General features: G+C 42.1%; 2 protein-coding genes and 1 pseudogene across 2 annotated transcripts; 2 read left to right on the top strand and 1 right to left on the bottom strand.

Annotated features, from left to right (window-relative positions):
• Positions 1 to 14: 14 nt before the first annotated feature.
• NOP16 (NOP16 nucleolar protein) lies at positions 15 to 5,511 on the top strand. The gene is made up of 5 exons (XM_072631085.1): positions 15 to 145; positions 242 to 347; positions 2,668 to 2,743; positions 3,944 to 4,050; positions 5,049 to 5,511. Exons 1-5 carry the CDS (start codon positions 39 to 41, stop codon positions 5,190 to 5,192), a joined length of 540 nt encoding a protein of 179 aa, XP_072487186.1. The 5' UTR covers positions 15 to 38; the 3' UTR covers positions 5,193 to 5,511.
• A 5,866-nt stretch (positions 5,512 to 11,377) lies between these two features.
• On the top strand, positions 11,378 to 11,887 carry LOC140518733 (small ribosomal subunit protein uS8-like; annotated as a pseudogene).
• A 1,316-nt stretch (positions 11,888 to 13,203) lies between these two features.
• Positions 13,204 to 19,638, bottom strand: ARL10 (ARF like GTPase 10). The gene is made up of 4 exons (XM_072631082.1): positions 19,118 to 19,638; positions 17,886 to 18,054; positions 16,062 to 16,237; positions 13,204 to 13,387 (listed from the first exon to the last, which is right to left on the bottom strand). The coding sequence occupies exons 1-4, from the start codon at positions 19,274 to 19,276 to the stop codon at positions 13,211 to 13,213; spliced, it is 681 nt and encodes a 226-aa protein (XP_072487183.1). The 5' UTR covers positions 19,277 to 19,638; the 3' UTR covers positions 13,204 to 13,210.
• Between the last annotated feature and the right edge of the window lie 4,433 nt (positions 19,639 to 24,071).

Here is a 24,071-nt window from a genome sequence, read left to right as displayed (position 1 = left end):
TGTGAGCGGTTAGAACCGGTGGTCCCAGAGTTGCCACTATGCCTAAAGCGAAGGGAAAGAATCGGCGGCGGAAATTCGGTTATAATGTGAACCGGAAGCGGCTGAACCGTAACGCGCGAAGGAAGGCCGCGCCGAAGATCCAGTGGTGAGCGCGAGGGCCCGGGGCTGGGGGACTAAGGGCGCGGGGGCCGTACGGGAGGCGAGGCGGGCTCCGCTCACGGCCCTGCTTCTGCTCCCGCAGCTCCCACATCCGTCATGCCTGGGACCGCTCCAAGTCCGTGCAGCAGAACCTGGCGGAAATGGGCCTGGCCATGGACCCCAACAGGGCCGTGCCTTTCCGGAGAAAGGTACGTCCCGGCCCCTGGCACGCACGCAGGGCCCCCAAAACACAGCCTCTAGCAGCTCGATCCTTCGGGCACCCCAGACCCAGCGGAGAACTTCGCTTTCCCCACCTTTCTGACCGGCCACTCACCCAGATTCCCAGCCCACTCAGGAGCCGTCGACTGCTCACTGTCCCGTGCCAGCCTCCCAAACAGTCATTTAAGTGCCAGGCATGGTGCTGAGTGCTGCAGATAGAAAGAAAGGCGAAAACGTGTGCTGTCTGTCTGCTCCGCTTTGCCTCATCGTTCAGATGAGTGAGTCTCCTCTTTGTTCACACAGCTACTCTCCTCGTTCAGGCTCTCAGTATCTCTGATCTTGCCTGTTAGCCTCCTTAATTTGTCTCCTCTCTCCAGTCCATCATCCAGTACAATCCATGGATTAAATAGTGGCCAAAGTGATAGTCCAAAAGCATAGGTCTGATCACCATGTCACTCCCTCATTCAAGAAGTTTCACTGGCTCCCATTTTTCCATGGGATCAAATACAAACTCCTCTGTTTGGCATCTGAAATATTTTGCAGTGTAGCTTTCCAGATTTATTACACATGAATCCCCTTCTGTCTTTCAAGGTACAGCTAAGTTGACCAATTTGCTGTCCTTCAAACAGGGTATATTCTATCTCCCATCTTCTAGCCTTTTCACAATTCCCCATACCTGGAATTGTTTATTCTTCACCTGTGTTTCTTAGAATCCATTATTTCTTTCAAAATTTAGCTCAGATGCCATCACCTGCATGTAGTGCCATTCCTGATTCAGTGTTTGCTAGTGCTTTTTCTTTCATGTATCTGTTCCCCCCTCCCCATTATCTTGGATTTACTTTGTGTATATCTTTTGTACCTACTTATTTATGTATATGTTGTTTCTAAATTCCTTGAGGGCAAGGACTGTAGCAGGGAGTCTAGCATATTGTAGGTACTCAATAACTACTTATTGAATGTCCGGTTGGCACAACTTCATTTAGCACCTAGTTAGGAATGTCTAGATAAAATAGTAGGCTAGTAGATAGCATGCATTCCTCCATTCCAGATAAGCTAATCCCTGACTAAGCTCCACACTTTCCCCTCTTCTAGTGGCATCTCATTGGGCTGGTGTCCAGGCCTGTGTCCCCAGGTCTGAACTACTTTGACACTCTCCCAGTTGAATTTGCCTTACAAAACTAATGGCACCTGTTGTACTTCACAGTTTGTGGTTCTTGCCCCAGGTATCAGAATTAGTCATTATGATTCTGCCTTTCTTTCTTGGCAGTGAGCTTTGCCTATTCTGAGACTGACACTTAATTCCCCAATACCCTGTGAAATCGAGATATTCTTTAATCCTGTCATAGTAGCCTCTTGGTAATTTGTGGGGGATAGGCTAAGTCCTCCTTCATGCCTGCCCAAGCTTTGGTTAGACCTCCATTGTCACATCCCAAATTGCCTATTGGACATCTCAAACTGGATGTCCTGTCGCGCTTAATATCCATGTGTCCAAAATGTAACTCATTTTTATTCCTCAGAATATGCTTTTCTTCTTAACTTCCTTATTACTGTCAAGGGCATACTATCCTTAGTCATTTAGGTTGACAATCTAGGAGTCGTCATCTCCTCACTCTCAGCCACTAGGTATCACAGTGAATAGAGCTCTGGACTCCACCCTCATATGCTTAATAGCTGTGTGATTCTGGGTAAGTCACTTAAACCTATGTCTGCCTCCAACTATGGCAGGTACTTAATAAATATTTCCTTTCTTCCTATACTTCCACATACACCCCACCCCCATCCAATCTGTTACCCAGTCCTTTTGACCAGCTTTACAAAACATTTCACCTTCTGCAAGATGCCTTTTTTTATCATCCTTAATGTTAGAGATTAGCTCTAATTAATCAAGTATAGATTTTGTTTGTACATAGTTGATTGCATGTTGTCTTCCCCCCCATTAGATGCTGAGCTTCTTGAGGGCAGAGGCTGTTTTTGCTTTCTTTATATCACCAAAGCTTAATACCATGCCTGGCATGTAACAGGCATTTAATTAAAAGCTTGTTTACTTGACTAGAGAGAAATTGTCCTTGCTTGCCAGTTTTTTTGACTAGCCTCAGTATGGACATACCAGCAAGTGACTTTAATGTGTTTGGTTGAGGGGCAAGCACTTTTGGGACTTATTTTCACAGACTGATGAACCACTTGGTTTGTAGTTTCATCAGTGGCTTTTGAGCTTTTTAAACACACAAACATTTCCAAATATCTCCCCCTGAAATTGTTGAATCATATTCTAAGCATATTTCTTCATAGACAGTCTTTCTTTCCTCATAGGTAACAGCAATGGATGTGGATGTTAACAAGGAAAAAAAACCCAGCAAGATAGTTCGGAAGCCCTATGTCTTGAATGGTAAGTATGTTGTTATGACTACTTGGAACATGTGCCTCCTATCTTGCCACCTCTAGAAGAATCTAGAAATTGGTCTCCAGATTCACAATTTTTAAAAATTAAAATAAACATGTATAGACACCTGTGTAGACTTACTGATCTGGATTATTTTGCAAATAGTACAAGATTATGAGTCAAAAGATGTGAATTCTTATTTTAGTTTCACCACTTACTAATATCACAATGGGAAATACTTAACCATCCAGAGCCTCAGTTATTTATTTGTAAAATGGGAATAAAAATCCTTTTCCTCATCTGGCTGGGTTGTTGTGAGTTAATTATAGAAGTGAATATACTTTAGGAATGAATTATTATGCAAATAGAGAGCTGAGGCCAAGCACATTTTGACAGAGGCTGATTGTGCTTTGTCATAATAGAATGGGCAGTCAGAAGAGTTTGAAATCAGAAGATTGAATGTGACCTAACTAGAAGCACTTATGCCAACTCTTTAACTTTAGACATGAGGAAACTGGCTAAAGAAGGGAAAGTAACTTAGAATTTAGCAGAACAAGACTCCAGATATCATCTAATCCAACTTCTTTATTTTATAGGTGAGGAAACTGAGACTCAGATTAATTAACTTGTTCACAATCACATAGAAAATAGAATAATTTGATTTTGGGCTTCTTACTCCAGAACCACTGTCCTTTCTGCCAACTTACTGGGAAGGGAGAAAAAAGGGATGGGTAGCTGGAGTGTTTCCTAATTCGTAGTAGTTCGAGTTATATATTACACTCACAAATTGTTACGTGGCGGTGGTGGGGTAAAAAAACTGGATTTGAGTTCCTGGTGGTGGTCTGGTTCCCTTAGAGTGGTGTCTAGTTACCTATAGTTTTAGGAAGCTATACGTTGTCAGAAAACAATAATAGCTCCTGTTTTTGTGGTATTTTAAGGTTTAAAACATGCCTTCCTCATCACAGCACTATGAGGTAGGTAGTAGAGATATCATTATCCCTGTTTTTAGATGAGGAAGCAGGCTTAGCGAACAAACCCAGGTTTCAATACTCCTGAGTGCTCTCTTTCTACCACCCTAATGGAAGATTAAATCCTGTGTGCATAGGTTAGGTGGCCTAAAGGGAGTTTACATGTTAATGAAATGAGTTACATGTTAATGAGAATCTAATGGAAAAGGCTGGGCTATATTTTTTTCCCCTCTTTCAGACCTAGAAGAGGAGGCCAGCCTGCCTGAGAAGAAGGGTAATACTCTTTCACGGGACCTCATTGACTATGTGCGATACATGGTTGAGAATCATGGGGAGAATTATAAGGTGAGCATTTGATTGGCCTCTTAGGTCCTTCCCAGAAGGGCCATTGGCCCCTTATCCCCAAGGGCCTGAGCATCCTGGTACTGGCTGCATGGCTTGTGTTAATATGTGTGATTTCTCTCTGAGCAGCTGCAGGAAAGACATAAAATTTGCTTTGGCTTTGCGTAACCTGCCCCCCCTCCCCCCATTTGGAATTCTTGCCCTCCCCTACCCATTGAGAAGGCAAGAAATATACCCATTATACATATGAAATTGTGCAAAATATTTCCACATTATTATGCAAGAGATACTTGAGAGAGGAAGACATGTTTGTCATGTGTCAAAACAAAATGTATCGGATTTTTTTTTTAAGGAAGCCTTTATTTCACCCTATAAGTTTATATACAAGAATTGGCAATGTGATGTTACATTCCTTTAGGAACGCTTTGCTGCATTAGCAAGTTGGAGGCACTCGGCTCAGAAGCACTTTAGGATTTATAATACTCTTTCCTTACAACGACTTTGTGGGGAGAGTGGTATAAATTTACCCCCATTTTACACAGTACGCAGTTAAGGCTCAGCGGGGTAAGGTGACTTACCCAAAATCGTATGCCTGTGTTTCAGAACTTCTGATACCCAGGTTTGCTTATTCTTTTAAGTCCACTACACTAGGCTCTCTCTTAGTCCAGTGCTTCATCCATACTATAAAAAGATGTGGCCCTCTTTTTACCCGTTTCCTCTTATGGCAAGACTGAAATAGTTTTTCATTTTGTATTCTCCTAAAGTGCCTGGATTTGTGGTATTAGATTCCCTGGTAAGAGCCATCAGCTACTGAAATAGCTCCTCCAGGATCCTTCAGCTCTGATATTTAGCAGACCAACATGTTATCTGGTGGCGTAATTCCTATATAGATTTGGGCTTTATTTTTTAAAGAGTGGAGGTAGGTGGACAAAGAGATAAAGAGCAAGAAGTCTTTCTCATGAAGTTTCAGGGTGATGTCTCTGTGTCTTTTTCCTCCTTAGGCAATGGCCCGGGATGAGAAGAATTACTATCAAGACACTCCAAAGCAGATCAAGAGCAAGATTAATGTCTACAAGCGCTTTTACCCTGAAGAGTTCCAAGCCTTTATTGAGTCCCTGGAGAAGAACAAAATGGAAGTAGAGTGAAGGACTTGTTCCGTGAGCCAGTTGTGTTTTAGCTAAGCCAACATTACTGGAGACCTGAGTGGATGGTGACCTGGAGAACTAAGTGGGAAAATACATTTGTTGAGAAAGGAGTCCCATCCATACTTTTTGGATTTCTCTGAGGTTGTACCAAGTCTTTTCTTCCCAGCTGGTGATGGATCATAGAAAAGGGCTGTGCTGTTGCTGTAAGAAGTAGATTTCAGGGAGTTGGGGGCAATGGGAGGAGCCAGAACAAGTTGCCTCTCTCGAAGGGATTTTTTAAAATGCTGTCTTTGAACATTAAAGCTCATGTGACTTTGAAGCTTTCAAGTAGCTGTCTGTCAGTCATAGAACAAAAAGAGGCCATGGATTAAGATGGCAGTGTTCCCCTGGACTCTCAGAAGTTCTTTCAACCCACTTACCCCCAGCTGTTAGAGCACCCTTCTGGACTTTGGTGAAGCTGTGTCTGATTGTCTTTACAGCTTTCCCTTTGATTCTGCTCCATGGGGGAAAGAGGAAAAAAATCTAACCCCTTTTCTACAAAGCATCCCTTCAGATGCTTGAAGACAGCAGCTATAGCCCACCCAAGTTTTCTTTCAGGCTCAGCATTCCCCAGACCCTATTTTCCCTATTTTAAGGGTGAAGCCCAAAAGCAGTGAGGTTATTTTCTCAGGACCACATAGCTAGTAGGAAGTACTCAGGCCCTAAGAGTGAAATAGTATTCCTACTACTATATACTGCCTCTCCTTTTTATTGTAATTTTTTTTAACTGGGTGAGGCATTTGACCTCTCTTCTATTTAGTTTCCTCATCTGAAAATGAGGCTGTTACCTGTACCATCTTCATTCCAGGATGGTTGTAAAATAAGTAAAGTGCTTTGTATACCATAAAATATTATGTAAACATCAGATGTTATTTGTCTTAAGAGTAATGTACCTTTTTTTATACAGTGTCTTGCAATTTATAAATTACTTTTCTCACAGCTGTCCTGGGAAGTAGATTGATATTTCATATAGCATTATAACAACTGGAAGGAACAGTAATCTCACACTTGCTCGGATGACCCAGCTTTTCCTTGAAGGTCTGTAGCAATGGAGAAACTTAACTTTGAGACAACTCAAATTATTAGGAAATCACTCCATTTCTGGAACTGCCATCAGTGCTTTCCACCCATTATTATTCCTATTCTTGTCCTTTGGAGACAAAATAAGACTAATTCCCCTAACATGTAACTATTCTAAATTATGTGAAGATAACAGTCATTATTAGCTCAACCCAAACTTGTCTAAAGGCAAACTGAAATGGAAAAGAATCTTAAAAGTAACTTACTCCAGTCTTTCCATTTTACAGATGAGGAAACTGAGGCTTAAAGGGTTTGAAAGTAGTAAGTGCCAGAGCTAGAATTTGAACCTAGATCTTCCAACTCCAAGTCCAACTTTGTTAACATTGAAGGTAAAAGAAGTTGGAAGGATTTACCCAGGATTATGTACCAAATAAAAAGTGGAGCTGAAACTCTCACCAAGCTTTTTGTTTCCAAGTTGCAGTGCTTTTCGCATAATACCATATTGTCTCTTCCAAACCAAAATTATGTTAAATAACACTGAGTGCTTTTTTTTTTTACATTTATTTTGTATTTTTGGCATTTCATTTCAGTCATCTTTTAGCCACCCATAATCCAGTTTATGTATCTCCTCAGAAAAACTGTAAACATAAGCTCTTAGATAGGAGACTAACACTTTACCTTTCAGAATTGGATGTTGGCCATTCTTTTTCTTAATGGGCATCCATCCAAATAGCTCCTGAGAAGGGAAGGCTTGAGGTTTCTTCCCTCATACTTATGCTTGGCCACCAAGTTAAACTAAAACATGTGATTCTGATCCATAGCAATCTGAGAGGAAATGCTGTTGATCTTAACAGAGAAATAATTGGGATAATACTAGCCGACAACATTGAAAGTTTACAAAGCACTTTTCTTTCCCACATTTCCTCCTAGTATCCTCACAACAATCCTTGGGGATCAGTGTTACAGATGGAATTATCACCATTTTATAGATGAGAACTGACTCAAAGAGGTGATTGGTCTTCCAAGGTCATGCAAGTAATAAGATTCATACCTTTGCTCTTTGAACCCAGATCCACTGTAGCCTAATAGTTTTTAACTATTGTATTAAGGTGTTGAATTAACGACATTCAGTGCCTACTATATCCAAGGCAATGCACCGTGTGTTGAAGCATTGTTTGTTGTACCGTTTTCTATTCTACCTAGACCTCATGGTGGGTTGGGATACTAAGATAACAGTGGTGTTTTGAAAGTCACTGTTGTGGTAGAAGCCAGATAGTTGTGATTTCTGGGCATTGAGAATCTATCACTGCTGGCTTGTTGGAGTGAGTGAATCAAAGTCCTGGCTAGAGGGAGCTTCAGACGTATCTGCACTGTTTCCTCTGACAAAGAACTCATTTTCTGGACTTGCATGGAGGCTGAGTGTGAAGAGTTCTTCTTGGAAATACAAAAGTGTACATTGTTTTCATGGCTTTGTTGAGCTTAAGAAGTCACAAAAGTCAGTTCAGTTTTCCACAGTGATGCAACTATAGGCCAGACCCTTAAAATGAGGTCTCTTTAGAAGAAAAACATACATAACCTAAAAGAAGTTACCATTAAGTGCTTTGTTAAAATATTTCCTGTGAAAGTTTTAAATTTTTTTATTCAGATAAATGTGCTTTCTCATGTTTCTTATCTTCACTTTTGTTATAGAGCAGGAAGAAACCTTAAGAGATTATCTAGTTTTAGCCCACTCGTTTTCAGATAGGAAACAGGGCCAGAGAAATTAATCTCTGGCATCTCCATGAAGAGTATGGTTACATCCTGAACACCAGTTATACAACTACAACTGAAGAAAAGTAATCTGTTCAGAGCAATATGCCCAATAAGGAGCTGTGCTCTTACCCCTTGTGAACCTTAGTTCTAGAACCAAGCTTGACAGATCCTAGATATGAGGAGCAGTTGGTAAATTTTTTAGACCATCAGTAAACATTTAACCTTTTCACACCGTTATGGTGGAAAGATAGTAGATCTGCAATCACTGGGCCCGGGTTCAAATCCTGGTTTTTTCTGTTTCCTATCTGGGTGATCTTGGACATAGGCCTTCATCTTCTTGGGCCTTGGATTCTTAGTCTGTAAAATGATGACAGAGTGGATGATCTCTAGATCTCTTGTCACATTAAATCCTATGTCTCTCGAGGTTTTAATCTAGTTAAAGTCAATCAGAAGGCAGGGGCTTAGTGTGCACATAATTTCCCGATGATATAGCTATAACCACAAGGTAAGTCTGGGGTCAGAAAAGGGGGCATGCATATCTAGGCTGGATCCTCCAAGGCAAAGGCTTCAGGATAAAGAGCTAGCTGCATGGAATTCAGGTAGTGAAAGGAGCTGGGTTGCCAGGGTTATCTTTCCAGCAAAATAGTTTGGGAACTGTTTCACAGGGTCAGAGATTTGTGTGAGAGAAATGATTGCTCAGGAGTAGCACCAGCAGAACTAGAAGGGGCTAATAAGAGTCCTTAGCAGATAATGTTCATGCTCCTATTTTGTCCTACTAGGTATCAGTTGAGATGGAAGAGTTTGTTAACAGATCTCCCATTGGGAAGCACAATGATTAAACAGGAATCAGGGGAGGAGAGCTTATAACCCAACTGACAGCTCAAAAGGAGGTGATAATGCTGTAATTAGCAACCCTCTAGCCCAGGTAACAATTCCTAGGAGCCTCTAGCTCTTCTGTGCAGCACCATTTCTGAAGAATATTTGCAGGGAAGCTTTTTAAAAATTTCCAAATGATGCCAATTCTATTATGTTTTGTGGGGAGCAAAGTATTCACAATACTGGTTCCAAATATACTATTTATTATAATAAGAAAGCTGTGGCCCATCAGCTAAAGTACAGTCAGGAAATCATTCTGATGGCCTCTAGACAACCTATTAAAAAATTGCAAAAGACATTTCTAAAATCTTAAATTGATACTTGCCACATGAATTAGCCTTTTAAGCTTCCATGGGAAATAAGGCTTATGTCTAAGTGACTGGACAGCTAATTAGAATTTCAAGTGGCAGTGACAATTTTTGTCTACAACAAAAGTACACCATAGTGTATGATGCATACTTTTTTTTTTCTAGGATACAGACTTACCAGGCTTTCACTCATTCTTACCTCACTTATATGTATCTTGGTCCTTTAATTTAGTTGTATTATGGAACTGAAATTTATTTTTGTTAATTTTGGATTTACTTAATAAAAATTTACCTCCCTAAATTTTTTTTTCTAAATCTAAAAAGCAAGGGAGTTGGATGTTTTTCCTAATGGAGACAACTCAATCACTTTTTACTTGATATGGCCTATGCCAAAATTTTTTTCCCATTACCTGTAGAACTAGCTGCATCATATATGTCAACATATATGAGTAAAGTGTGTATATACAAATATATACATGTATGCATATGTGCATACGTGTGAGTGGTCAGATGGGTCCCAAAGAAGGTAAGTGATTTGCCTTGAGGTCACACGTACAGTTAGTGGTAAAGCTGACAAGAATCCAAGCTTCTTTACTCCCATACAGGTGTTATTTTTATACTTTAACCATACTTCCAACATGATTACTAACTGCTTCAAGGGGAATGTTGGCATACATAAACTAAAATTTAATTTAATTTTTTAATTTTTGTATTTGCCTTTGGAACACTTGATGATGTTTAGTATGATTAATTATAGAATTTGTTTGCATTCCCTGAGAATGCCAGCCTGATAGTGGCAGACAGCTAGTCCAGATTTTAAATTCACTGTAAGTCCATTAACAGTTGACCCATCACGGTATCTCTTTCATAGCTTTCAGAGGTCCAAAAGCCCAGTGGAACAATCTCCACTGCCCTCTTGAACAGGCTATTATATTAATGACATCCACAGTTTTAGTCATTTTGCCCTTCCTGGCCATGTTGACAACCATCCAATATATAAATAACAGCACCAGGAAACATGATTGAATCTGGAATTTGGGCCTACTTCCTATAAAAATCTTAAACCTTCTATTTTAGGCTTAGGCTCAAGCTCAGCCCTGTTGGCCTAAATTGATGACTTCACTAAGCAGTTTTCTGTCCCTGCCTATGTGGACAGATGCAGAAGAGTTAATACACAGTACATGGATATCTTCATTCATGACAGTCTCTAAGAACATGCAAAATGATTTTAAAGTTGGATGGAATCTTTGAGATCATCAACTCTGCCCCCTTTATTTTATAGTTGGTGAAACAGGCCTCAAGAAGAGGAAGTGACTTGTCTAAGGTCACACAAAGTAGCACAGCTCAAACCTAGGTCTTCTGTACTACACAACAGCTGCTTCCATTGTTTTCCATCATCTTACTAATGGTTTGTTTTGGAGTGTCGCAGCCCTGAGGAAGGGAGTTGGAGAGATATCAGATCTGGCCAGAGTCATAGTACAGTGACAAGGGAGACCTCAGCAGAGTGTCTCTCTATTAGTCCACAAATGTTTACCTTCCCTGACTTTAGGTCAAGAAGCAAGTAAGCTCAGAACTTGGTATTCTTTTTCCCAGAACTTGCAGATCCTGCTTGGAGAACAATATATCCTCAATATCCATGTCACTGAAATAAGAATAATTTGTTTTAGACTACCATAGCCCTCAGCAGTGACCTGGAAACATGTTGATCACAATAAGCCAGGGCCAGAGCCCAGTGAAGGACAGAAGCCCAGAAGTAACTAGATGTGAACTGTTGGTGTCATTATCTCTAGGAGCCTCATGAAAGGAACTTGGCAATCACTGTACCCTTGGCAGAGTCAGATCCTGAGACCTTAAAGATAAACGAAACGGGCATGCTTCCTCCACTGGTCCAGATTTCAGCCTGTTGATGGGTTGCAGTCATCTCACATGCTGTCTATCATATAGATGCTCTGCCCAATGTGCATTTATTATTATTCTTTAATTCTTTTAGTATGTTCTGAATGCCATGGCTGTACTTGTTATGTCACTCTTGCTCCGTAACCAGTCTACTTCTAGCCTTATTCTCCATAGTAGAACCATATCATTCTTCAAGTTCATCACTGGTAATAATGCACTTTTTTGCACTCACCACTTCACTATTCAGTCTCCTCACTGCCCTTTGGGTGACTGGTACTTTTCATGTAGCATTCCATGATTCCTAGCCTTATAGCATCACTGGGTGAAATGTTGACTTTAAGAAGGGCCTTTGAATTTCCCACATCTCTCCACGTTCACCCATCCTGTCTTCCTTCCATCATCTTGCAGCGCTGCCACCATGTACCCATGAATGTCCTAGCAGATGCTCTCAAAAGCATCAGCAATGCAGAAAAGTGAGTAAAATGCTATGTTCTTATTAGGCCATGCTCTAAAGCAATCATCTGATTCTTAACTGTGAAGATAAGCATGGTTACATTGGTGAATTTGAGATCATTGATGATCTTAAAGCAGAAAAACTTGTGAACTACATGGACAGATTAAATAAGGGTGGTGTAATCAGTCCCAGATTTGATGTTCAATTGAAAGATCTGGAAAAGTGGCAGAAGAATCTACTACCATCCCATCAGTTTGGGTTCATTGTGCTTACAACCTCAGCTGGCATAACGGACCATGAGGAAGCAAGACGAAAACACAGGAGGAAAAATCTTGGGATTCTTTTTCTAAGGGTATAAAATGTACCAAAAAAAAGCTGCAATAGACCTCCCAAAAAAGTGGAGGTTACTAAACCCAGCAGCCTGGGATCATTAAAAGTGCTGCACAGTTTCTCAAAGGCAATCCAACTTTATCTTCGGTTCAGTTCTGGGCATGGCTGTGTCCCTTTGCAATCAATACGTACATGAAAACTATACACCCCCATCTAACTGCTAGTCAGACCCTAAAAATAAGCTTTCCTTACCCATCTTCCTGGCAACCCATGAAGCAAAAATCAAACAGTGAATAATAACAATAATAATTGGGCTATTAGCCTTGACCTACGACTTCAGTAGTGTAAGAAATTGCCAGTTGGGAAATTTCCTCTACCAACATAGTTAGGTAATAGTTCTGTAATTGTAGTCCACAAAAAGCAAAGTAGCATAACCAAGGCTGTACAGCCAGTATCAGTCCAAGGTGAGGCTTGATCCCAGGTTTTCCTGATTCCTGGGTCAGCTGTCAACCCACTATGCCACACTTCTCAACAAAATTAAAACAATAGCTTATATTTCTGTGGTGCTTTGCTCACAACAACCCTGTGAAGTCAGTAGCACCAAGTAGTTTTGAGCCTTACCATGGCCCTGTGAGATGGGGCAGAGATGAAGAGACAGGCTCAAGGAAGAGAAGCAATTTGCTTGCAGTTACATGGGTTGTAAGTAACACAATTAAATTTGACTTCAGGTCTTCTGACTCCAACTCCAGTGTTCTCTTCCATTATACTATAGTATGATTACGAGGCCACTTCCTATATGAGATGTTTGGCACTATAGGCAGGTTATCCAGAGGGCCACTTGGTGGCCTAAGAGCTGAGGGCTCTGCTGAGAGTGGAGCTTAAAACGGCTGCTTCACTGTGGGACATCCTGAAAGGCGACAACTACCATAGTCATCCCAGACACAGTAGGCAGAGAAGCAAAGCATCCCTCCATAGATTTCTTTCCTGGGAGCCCAGATTAACCCAGGAGCCCAAGAAAAAGGAAGCCAACAGAATTCTTTTCCTCTGAGCACCAGGATTATGATTTTAGGATCCAGGTTCAGGATTTTATACCTGGAAAGAAATACTCTGGACGAACCCCTCATCTTACAAATGAAGACACAGGCCCATAGAGGTGAAGTGACTTCCCTAAAGTAATTAACAAGGTCTAGATTGGAACCTAGGTCTTGATTCCAAATCCAGAGCTTTCAGTGATTCTCAGAAAAGCACCTCTCCAACCTGAAGGTTATCAGGTAAATTGCTGGAGGGCTGGGCTGGGTGGGAAGGTAAGTTTGGAGCCCTTACCCCAGAAGGTATATTTCCAGTCAAGCTTGGGAGAGAAGGTCCAACAGCAGTGTCCAGACATGGTGAATGCTTGGAGGAGAAGAGCCTGGCCCAGCTGGGGGAATGCTGGCTGGCAATAAAAAGAACTCACGTTGGCCAAAGGCTTGAAGGTCCAGTTCTTGCTGCAGCTGAGCCACACTCAAGGCCTCACTCTTGTCCTATGGATGAAGAGGGAGCCAAATCTGAAGGACAATACCATGGCATTTGTCACTCTATAGCTGGGTTACACCAAAAGGCAGGTAGGCCTGTGTCCATTAGCCCTGCTTGAGGTGAGGGGAATTTGGGGAGGACACAACAATGAAGTCCCCTAGTGTGGATTCAACTTCCCTCATCTCCCATATCTGCCTGCCCTTACCACCTCCTTCATCTTTCATTATTCTCCTTCTACTGCCCCCCCCCCACATCCCTGCCACCCCTAGTTATTCTGGTGGTGCCTGGATAGCTTTGATGATTAAATACTGGATAGTGGTGGGCCTTATAGAAGGGATAACTTTCATTGGCTGTCCCTCATGCCTGCAATGCTTTCCCTCCTTCCACCTCCTGACTTCCCTGGCTCAAATCCTAGCTTCTTGCTGGGGACCCTTCCTGATCCACTTCCTTTCCTCCTCCCCACTCCTACCTCTTCTCCCCAATCCACCCCAGTGTCTTCCCTCTGAAACAGCCTTCAAAAATGTCCATTGCATATATCTTATATATATAATTTGTTATATATTCTTTCTCTGCCAAACTCCCACCCCCCAATTTAAGATGATATCTTGCATGTAGTAAGTACTTAATAAATGCCTGTTGATTAACTGACTGCCCTCCTGACATCCATGACATTCCTGGAATTGCCATATTTCCCACTGTAGACACTGGTTCTTAGATAAAAATGGGGAGCAAGGGAAATAAGAGGATCAACCCAGGTCTTCTGAACGTAAATCCTTTGTTCTTTTCCGCTACAATGTAGCTTTAAAGGATGCCTCATCTTAGGGACTGTATTGAATAGGAGGACTTTAGGATATAAAGACAGAAGGGGACCTTAGACATCATCTAATTCAATTCTTTCATCATGTCGTCATCCAGAATAGTCAGCTTTCCACTCCCCATTCTCCTCACTCTTGTTCTAGGACTTCTCTGCCTCGTTTAGGGAGATGTTGAGTGGAATGAACCCTGAACTGGGAATCAACAATCTGGTTTGAATCTCCAGTACAGTGTAAGCTTCTTGAAGGTATAAACTGTTTTTCCTTCTATTTTCATATCCTCAACATCTAGCACAGTGCTTTGCATAGAGTATGTAATTAATGATTATTTAATTTCATTTTGCAGATCAGTAAATGGATTCCCCAAGGGAAATGGCTTAGATTAGTCTTTTGAATCCAACTCCAAGGTTCCTTCTCTACACCAGATTCCATTTTAAGCAAATGAAATTACAACATTTGTTGGCTTCTTAATAAGCCTGTCAACCTACTCTCCCTTCCCTTCATCCTTTAAACACTACTGCCAGGTTAATCTTCCTTACACAAAGGCTGAACAAGCTAATTTTCCTGACTGTGCCTCAATTTTCTCACCTACAAAGTGAGATCATCTCTTAAGTCTTGTTCCTTCTTTAAAACCCCTATGTCCTACATAGGTTAAGCCCCCAACCTGAGACATCTCTGTGCAGCTATATGGTGTAGGAAGAACAATGGATATGGAGCTGGAAGACAGGTTTAATTCCTGGTCTTAGAATTTACTAGCTGAGTAACTTTGGGCAAAGTCATCCCCTCTGGACCTCAGTTTCCTAAGCTGTGAAACTGTTGAGGGGGAGACAGGACTGGATGATTCTAAGGTCTCTTATAACCCCTAAATCCCACAGTCTTGTGACGAGTTCAAATCAGAGCTCTGCCATTTCTTGCTATGACTAGCATATTATTTATATATTGTTTTAAGGTTTGTGAAACATTTTTCAATCTTTCTCTCATTTTATCTTCACAACTACCCCAGGAGTTAGATACTATTATTATCCTCATTTTACAGATAAGGAAATTACCTCCAGCAATTTCCCTTGCTGAGGCTCAGTTTCTTTGTAGAGCGAGGATAATAATAATGATTGTACTAATTACCTCTGAAGAATGTTGAGACAGAAAAAGATAGTAAAGCTTAAAGCACTATAGAAATTACAGTGATCCCATAGAGGCCACTGACAGGAAGAAAAATCCCTCTACACACCACGGTATTTCCAGCAGCATTTTTTGTAGCCCCAAAGAACTGGAAATATAGCTGATACGTCATTGGGAAATGGCCAAACAAACTACAATACAGGAATGTAATGGAATATTACTCTACGTTTTAAGAAATGAAGAATGTGATGAATATAGAAAAAAATGGAAAGAGCTACATGAACTGAGGCAGACTGAAATAAGAGGGGCCACAAAAATGATATATACAATGACAATGTAAACAGAAAGAAACACACAAAAAAAGTGAATGCTGCAAAATCACAAAGAAAAAGCATGGTTCAAAAGAAGAAATACAAGAATACACGCCCATTCTACCCTTTTACAGAGAAAACAAGTTGAAAATTATAGTACATCCTAGATTTTCAGACTATTTCGATGTACTGATCAGTTATGCTGATTGTTGCCTCTTTTTCTCTTGTCTTTTAAAATATTTATTATGAGATAGTTCTCTGGAAGGGGAAGAGAGAATGACAATGGGGGTAATTATGTCAATGTAAAAATCAATAAAAACTTAGTTTTTAAAAATTTAACAGTCATCATAGTTATTATTATTGAAATTCTTGAGTCAGCCTATATGAGCTGATGCTAAAGACAAGTTCTTGCTTCATCCCCAAAGAGCAGACTTGCTCACCTGTTTATTGGCGACTACAACCACAGGCAGGTCTGGATCTTCTGCCAGCAGCATATGCAGCTCTTGCCGAGCACAGGGTAGCCGTGGCCGGTCAGCAGAGTCTACCACAAATACCAGCACATCTGCCTGGCTCAGGAACTCCTTCCAGTAAAACCGTAGATTCTGGCTGCCACCAACTGAGAGAAAGAAATGAAGGGAGAGACAGACAGAAGGATCACAGGGTTAATGATAGAGATCTTCCAATCCAAAATTCTTAATCTTGTTCAGTGTCCTGGCAGTGCAGTGAAGCCTATGGACTCCTCCACAGAATGTTAAATGTATCAAATGAAATACATAGGATTACAAAGGAAATCCATTATATTGAAATACAATTATTAAAATATTTTTTAAAAAAACTTACACATCCATTGGAACCTATTCATAGTTCATGGACCCCAGTTAAGAAACCCTGATCTGATCCAAACCTCTCATTTTATATATCAAGAAACTGAAACCCAGAGTGGGGAAGGGATTTGCCACAGAAGCAAAAAACCAGCAGAACCAGGAATCAAACTAGGTTCTCTGATTCCAAATCAAGAGTTTTCTCCATCATATCATACTATATACTGTGTCAAACCATCCTGGTGGCCTTAGAAACTCTCCATTCACTGACCTCTTTCTGACCTCTGGGCCAGCATCATTATTTTGCCTAATCTCACCCTGCACATAAAGGCACACCAGGCCCATTCCTGCTACCTGTCCCTCACCCTGAAGGTTCCTCTCTTCAGAAAAGCCCTCCTCTGCTGAGCAACCTTGCTTGCCTCCTAGAGACAGAGATCCTTCCCAATTTCCTTAGTTATTGGTGATGCCTATTATAGTACTGTTACTTTGTATTCTGTATGTGTTTTGTCCTCAGTCACAGCAGAACGTAAGATCCTTGAGGGGAGAATCTGTTTTTATTTTTTTTCTTTTCATCCCTTGAACAGTGGATAGAAAACTGGCTTTGAAGCCAGAAAACTTGATTTCAGGACCCACTTCTGAAACATACTGGTTCCCAAGACATAGCTCTATCTATCGGTGTTCTAGACAGCTCTCTTGGACTAAAACCTGAATTAGTAGAGGGAAGTCTCCTCACCTGGGAGTTTCTGAAATCACAGGTCTAGTGCCTATTTCCAGTGCTGAGTATAGTGCCTGGTGCATGGTAGGCACCTAACAAATATCTGCTGAATTGAATCAAGGTCATTACCTTGGTTGTTTTCCAACACACCAAGCTCATTTCTAACTGTACCTTTGCTTGTACAGACCTCCCCTGAGCCTGACACATCCTTCCTTCTCCCTTCTCATCCAAATCCTACCCATCCTACAGCAACCAACTGAAACCCCACCGCCTCCAACAATCCATTCACAACTTTTCCAGCCCACTCAGATTATCCCCCCAGCCCCTACATCCAAAGGACTCAGAGTCAGAGTCTGTACCATACTCTAGGTCTCAAGCATATACAATAGTGACTTGTTACTGCCTAATTGTTTTGTCTCCCCGAGGAGACAGCTTCCTGAGAAGGGAAAACATTTTTGCTCATCTCTGAAACGAGAGCTAGACCAGGTCCCTGATATCCCTTCCACTTGTGACATTTTGTGATTTTATGATTCTTCTCTTGAATTAGCTCAGCGTTTGGCAGAATACATATATATAAGTATATATTCACATATACATATACATACATATATACACACACATACATATTATATAGGTCATTAACAATTCATCTTTGACTTCTTGAGTGCCTTATAATTATTTTCCCCCATTTCTTCTCTTGATATGGGCGTTGGCTATGCCAACCTCACCCTCTAGCAAATCCATCTGGAAGCTCTCAGTGGGGAGCCGAACAGAGTTGAAACCCCAGGTGGGCGCCATGCGTTCTTTGGCTCCATGGCCCGAGAGGCAGTGGAGGATGGTGCTTTTCCCAGCTCCATCCAGGCCCAGCACCAGGACCTGTCGCTCATCTGGATCTAACTGCAGAGAAAACAGATGCAGAGACACAGGATCAAAATGGAGAATGCAGGCTTCATGTCCTGTGCTCTTCTTTGGGAGACACTGGAGCCCTTAGGAAGCCCTTGGGAAACACCTGACCCTCCCTTCTTCTCCAAGAAAGGATCCTGATTTAAGAAGGCGGCACCACCAGCAGCTCATTCCTGAGTACAACCGAAAGGGCATTCACACATTCCAAACAGTACCTACCCCAACTCTGCACTCCAAAGGTACCAAGAACAAATCTGGTTGATCCTCCCCTGGGTAAAGTGCTATGCATTTTCTAAGACCCTTCTTGGTCTCATTGGTTTGAGAGAGAACCTTTCCCCCAAGTCTCCATAGGAATATATTATCTAATTCTGTAAGATAAGGAAAAGGCAGGTTCTCCATTTGTTAGCCTGGACAAGCAGGAGACTGAGCATTGCCCAGTTTATGGGAACCAAGTGAGATGACTAATGGCTATGGTATCAGAGTATGTAAGTTTGACTCCTGGTTTTGCTTCTTAATACCTGAGGATACCTTGGAAGACGAGTCTCCTCATCTGTAAAATGAGGGGAATAGAGCTAGCCCATCTCTAAGGGCCCTTTCAGCTTCATGTCCATAGATGCTACAAGTAAGAAAACTAGATTAGCCTAGGAACTGTCCATGCCTCTAAGAAAGAGTAGGGTAAAGACCTTAGAGCACACCATGTAGAGCGTTTAGGGTACAGGCTAATACAGCCCAAGGAAGAGGAATGCAGACAGAGACACAGAGAAAAAGTGGAACACAACTACGCACACATGGTTGTGCGCACACACATGTACACACAAAATCACAGATGTGGATGCACGTGGAGAAACCCAGGCTATTTTAAGCTAACTAGTTGAGGAAACCCCAAGGTCACTCCAATGCCCCCCTGTGCCCCCCCTGCCCTCCCAAGAGGTGGAGATGGGTAGGTGGCATCTGGTCCACCCCGAGTTGGAGCCCCAGGGAACGTGCCCTCTGTTTCGGTCCAGGGCCGAACCGGGCTCGCTGGCCGCCTCTCGCCCAGCCTGGCCATCCCGCTCACCTCCCCCACGTAGGGGCTCAGCTCTGCTTCCCACCAGGGCCTCCGCCGCCGCCCGCTCCCGTCACCGAAGTAGGCCTTCCATACAAAGAAGAGCACCGAGCCCAGCACGGCCACGGCACCCCCCAGCACGAGTATAACGTGGCTGAGCCGTGGAGCCATGAGGAAGCAGCAGGATGCGGAGCCAGAGCCTGGGCTGGAGCCGGAGCCCGAGCCGGAGGACGAGGCAGAGCCCGCGCCCGAGCCGGAGCCCAGGCCACCTCCCCGACCCTGCAAAATCCCGCCCTGAAGCAGCGGTTCGGCCCAGCTGTGTGGCAGCTGGAGCCTCGTACTGCCTCTCCTCCCTCTTCCCCCAGCCCTCTTAAAGGGGACAAGCTCCCTTCCTCGAGCCGGTGTGATTAGGCGAGCTGCCGCCTAAAAGACAGATCCGCAGTCCCATTGGTGCCCGCCCTGGGACCGCAGCACTGCACCAGGCAGAGCGTCTGGACCCCGAAGTCCAGCCCCATCCTCAGTGACTACAAGCCCCAGAATACCCTTCCTGCCATCGTGCCCGGGCTGGCTGCTGGGGTCCAATGCCCCCAGTCCAGTGGCAATAGCGATTTCCTCCGATTCCCTCCGCGCTGAGAGTGGAGCTGAACGCAGGATCGTAGATTGGAGCTGGAAGACCGACTGCTTCATTTTACATACGAGAAGAATATTGTCCCCGTTTTACAGTCTGAGAAACTAAGGCCCCGACTGACAAGGGTTAAGGGATGAGGCATAGGAGTAAGAACGATAGCTCCGGTCTGCACACAGAGCTTTAAGGGTCTCCAGGCATTTCCCTTGCAACAATCCTGTGAGCTCATCACTCGTCCCAGTTCGTAGAAGAGAACGTTGTGGCGGGGAAAGAGGAAGCTGTGGCTTACGGTCACCCAGTGACCTGGTGAGGAACCGAATCCAGGGCTCCCGACTCTGGCCACCTTGTCTTTCTAACAATCTAAGAGGGCTCTGTGAGTCAGACACGACTCTCCCTGACTCTTCAGTCTGGCTTCCGACGTCATCCTTCAGCCGAAGCTTTGTTTAGCAGAAACTGCCTCCAAAGTTACTAATCATCTAGCTTTCAGATCTAGTGACGCTTTCTTGGTCGTCATCTTTTTTGACTTCTCTGCAGCTTTTGTCCCTGTTGATCACCCTTTTCTGCCACTCTCCTCTCTAGGTTTTCCTGACATCGCTCTCTCCTGGATATCCTTGCACCTGTCTGTTTGCCCTTCTCTGTATCCTTTACCGGATCTGTCGTGCCCACTAACCTCGGGTTTCTCCTAAGGCTCTAATCTGGGTCCTTTTCTTGTCTCCTTCTAATATTATTTCACTTGGTGATCTTATCAGCTTTCATGGTTAAATGATCATCTCTGTATCAATGCTTCTGATCCATCCCCTAACCCTTCTCCTTTCAGTACTGGGTCACAACATTGCCAGAAGCCGCTAGGAAGCTCATCAAACGCAAGAGATCAGAGATGTGAATCACCATGTTCTTGGAGTCCCTGTAAATTTCCAGGGAAGTTTTGGGTACTTGCTTACTGAAATAGCTCTTATTGGCCAATTCAACTGCGAAATTTAACATTGAAATGATAAACTAAAGGGTCAAGAGAAAAAGAAGAGAGGAGAGGAATTTGAAGAGAACACTAGGAGGTCTAAACAGGGGTGACAGACTAGGAAAGCAGGATGAAATGAAGTGACTGGAGGTTGCAATGAGGACAAAGTTTTGGTTTAATAAGATGAGGTACAAAAAGAGAGAAAAGAAATGAGGAATTTAAAGCAAATTTTAAAAGTTTTTATGAATGAAATAAGAGCACTTGTGGAAAAAATTGAAAAGAAATGAAAATTATGGAAGAAAGATGATGAAAGGGAATTAACAACTTGGCACAAGAAAAACTTTGCCTAAGCAACAGACTCCTTGAAAATTAGAATGAATCAAATATGAAACAACAAATATATTAAACCAAGGTCAAAAGCCTAAAAAATAAAAAAAATTAAAAAAAAAACCAAACCAGAAGGTAGTCACATGAACAAGATGGACTAGAAATCTCCAATCCTCATGACCTCTTAAATCCCTCTAAAGTAGGAATTTTATGCAATAGCTAAAGCAATGTCAGCTGTCTCCATGGTCTAGGATACCAAGAATCCCCAAAAGGAAAAAATCAAATGACCTAATAGGAGAAGAGTTATTATTTAGTTCTGTCCAATTCTTCATGAACCTATTTGGGGTTTTCTTGGCAAAGATACTGGAATGAGTTGTCATTTTCTTCTCCATCTCATTTTATGAATGAGGAAACTGAAGCACATACAGTTAAGTGACTTGTCCAAGGTCATACAGCTAATAAGTGTGTAAGACCAGATTTGAACTGAGGTCTTCCTGACTCTAGGCTGGGCACTCTGCACCATCTAGCTGCCTGTAACAGCAGAGGAGGCTAATCTCTAATCCTTAAATCATATAACATCCCATCCCAGACAGCCTACTATGCTTAGGCAGAGTGGTATGGTACAAGCCAACTCATGGACTTGCAACAGAACTCAACTACCCTTCCTCCAAGTGCTATGGAAAAACAAAAAGCAGCTTTTTCTGAATACTATGGGAGTATGGCAGCACTGCTTTGTGCTGCTATAAAGCTCATCCAGACAACTGAGAAACAGAGAGAATAGGAGTGAGGGGGCATGTGTGACTGTGTGGTACTCCACCAAGCCTGAGGGAAAGAGAGCAGCATCCATATGGGACCACTTTGGTCCCCTCAGAAGTCACTTAAAGCAGAGACTGAAGCTGAGGAAATATGAATTTCCTAGGCCAACTGGAAACTGAGATGGCTTTGGAGTCCAGTCCCTAGAGAAGTTGTCATCACAAGGGAAGGAGTCAGAAGGTGAGTATTAGGGGAAAATAAGGAAAAATTACTAACATCACCAAAGATCTCAGAATGAGGAAGACTCAGTTAAAGGCTTGGCCATAAGCAGATGTGTGTGTGTTCATTTGTTGCCGAAGAAGACCATGCCATCAGAGAAATAATGACATGACTTGCACTTGACTTTGTTTTTTGAGTGAGGGAGGGCTGTGCAGGTCACCAGCCTCACTTCTCCTCCAGAACCATCTGAATCCAGTGACCAGATATTCATCAGGATGACTGGAGATGACCCAGGATGAGGCAATTGGGGTTAAGTGACTTGTCCAAGGTTACACAGCTAGTAAGCGTTCAGTGTCTGAGGTGAGATTTGAACTCAGGTCCTCCTGACTCTGCACTAGTTCTCTCTCCACTGCACCACCTAGCTGCCCTCATAATCAGATAAACCAACAGGGAAGATATAAGAACAGAAAATAATATGACTTCCACATCAGCTAAATGAATCCAGGTATCTCTGAATAATTACTGCAAGACAAAGAAAAATGAATCACTATCTGATGCAGAAGAGGACCCTGTTGATTCCTATAAGAGCATGGAACTACAATAGACTTTCCTGAATGGTTTAAAAGTGAAATAAATCTTGAAAGCAGGATTTACAATATGCATGGTAGAGACTACCAATAGAAGAGAAAAATTTGAGTTCACAGTGGCAAGTCTCACAAATGAAACAAAAGAGGGAATAACTGAGTGGTAATGCAAACACACAGAAGTAAAGAATAGTCAGAAGAAGAGAAGCAAAAATTAATAGCATTAAAAGAAAATTTTATCTCCATATAAGCAATGTGATCTTACAGACAAGATATAATGAAATGTCTTAAGAATTAGAAGTCTTCCAGAATGACAAATCAAAAAAGCTGAATGCCATAATGGAAGAAATAGTGTCAGGAAAACTACCCAGAACTTCTAAACATAGAAAAGAAAGTACAAATAGAAAGAATCCACAGATTGACTCCAGAAAACAACAACCTTATGCTACAAACTCCCAGACACATAGTGGTTAAATATAACAATTTCAGTGATGTATAACACATTCTGCAAGCAACCAGGAGAAACACCTTCAAAATGTAAAATAATTTCAAATTCCCCAAGACAATCTTGCACCTAATAAAAACTGAAAGGAAGCCTGGAATAATGTGTTTCAAAAAGCAGCAAAGCCCAGAATGAAATACCAAATGACTTACTTTGCAAATCTGAATCTACTCATTGATGAAAAAAGATGGACGTTCATTTAAAAAAGAGAGATATGCAAAGCATTTCTAGAAAGAAAACTGGACTTGAGTAAATTATTTGCTTTTCAAATACCCTAGACAAGAGAAAGACAAGAAAGGTAAACAAATGCAGCAACCTAGGATAACAGCAACAAAATAGCCACAGAGAGATCATTAAAAGATTTCTTTCTAAAAGTACAGAAGGATAAAAGGATTACAGCAGAAGAGTCAAATAGAAAAGATGGGGAGAAACAGACCTGAAACATCATGGACTAAATCACACAGCCCTGTGCCTACATGTGAATCGGGGATTTTTGTGGGACTAAATTTCAGAATGGGAGGGCACATAAAAGGGGAAAAGAGAAGGAGATAGATCCTTTTCAAGTCAAAGCTTATCAATGAAGGGAAAATAATAGCTGTGTTCTCTCGGGAAGAAAAGAGGTTATAGGAGGGTAGTTGAGGAGACAAAGGTAGGAAGTGAAATAGGGGAAAAGAAATGGAGGAATCTTGTCTCATTTGTGTGAGTGGACATCACTAATGAATACTCCTAGTGGAGAAGAGAGAACCTATAAAGAAAGATGGCAAACTTACAATGGGTATAATCTACAAGGATTTGGTCTTGTACCAGAAGGAGAATCAGAGCTCCTGGAGGCACTTGGCATCCAGAAAAGTGTGAGGGCATGGCTCTTGTAGGAGATTTCATGGCACATGGAGAAAAAATAACCATGAGGAAGGCAAAGGTTAATAATGAACTGTACAGTCCAGGAAATAGGAAATTTGTACCATGGAGAATTATCCTTTCTATCACCTATAGGACCTGGT

Source organism: Notamacropus eugenii, chromosome 1 (assembly GCF_028372415.1).
Source record: "Notamacropus eugenii isolate mMacEug1 chromosome 1, mMacEug1.pri_v2, whole genome shotgun sequence".
NCBI classification, from domain to species: domain Eukaryota; kingdom Metazoa; phylum Chordata; class Mammalia; order Diprotodontia; family Macropodidae; genus Notamacropus; species Notamacropus eugenii.
The sequence above is the reverse complement of the archived record's forward strand: the minus strand, read 5'-3'. Positions and strand labels throughout refer to the sequence as shown.

Coding starts and splice junctions, on each gene's coding strand:
- ARL10 (XM_072631082.1), bottom strand. CDS start 19,276: ATGGCTCCACGGCTCAGCCACGTTATACTCGTGCTGGGGGGTGCCGTG. Junction 18,055..19,117: donor TGAGCCCCTACGTGGGGGAG/GTGAGCGGGATG, acceptor TTTTCTCTGCAG/TTAGATCCAGATGAGCGACA. Junction 13,388..16,061: donor TTGTAGTCGCCAATAAACAG/GTGAGCAAGTCT, acceptor CTTCATCCATAG/GACAAGAGTGAGGCCTTGAG.
- NOP16 (XM_072631085.1), top strand. CDS start 39: ATGCCTAAAGCGAAGGGAAAGAATCGGCGGCGGAAATTCGGTTATAAT. Junction 2,744..3,943: donor GAAGCCCTATGTCTTGAATG/GTAAGTATGTTG, acceptor CCCCTCTTTCAG/ACCTAGAAGAGGAGGCCAGC. Junction 4,051..5,048: donor ATCATGGGGAGAATTATAAG/GTGAGCATTTGA, acceptor TTTCCTCCTTAG/GCAATGGCCCGGGATGAGAA.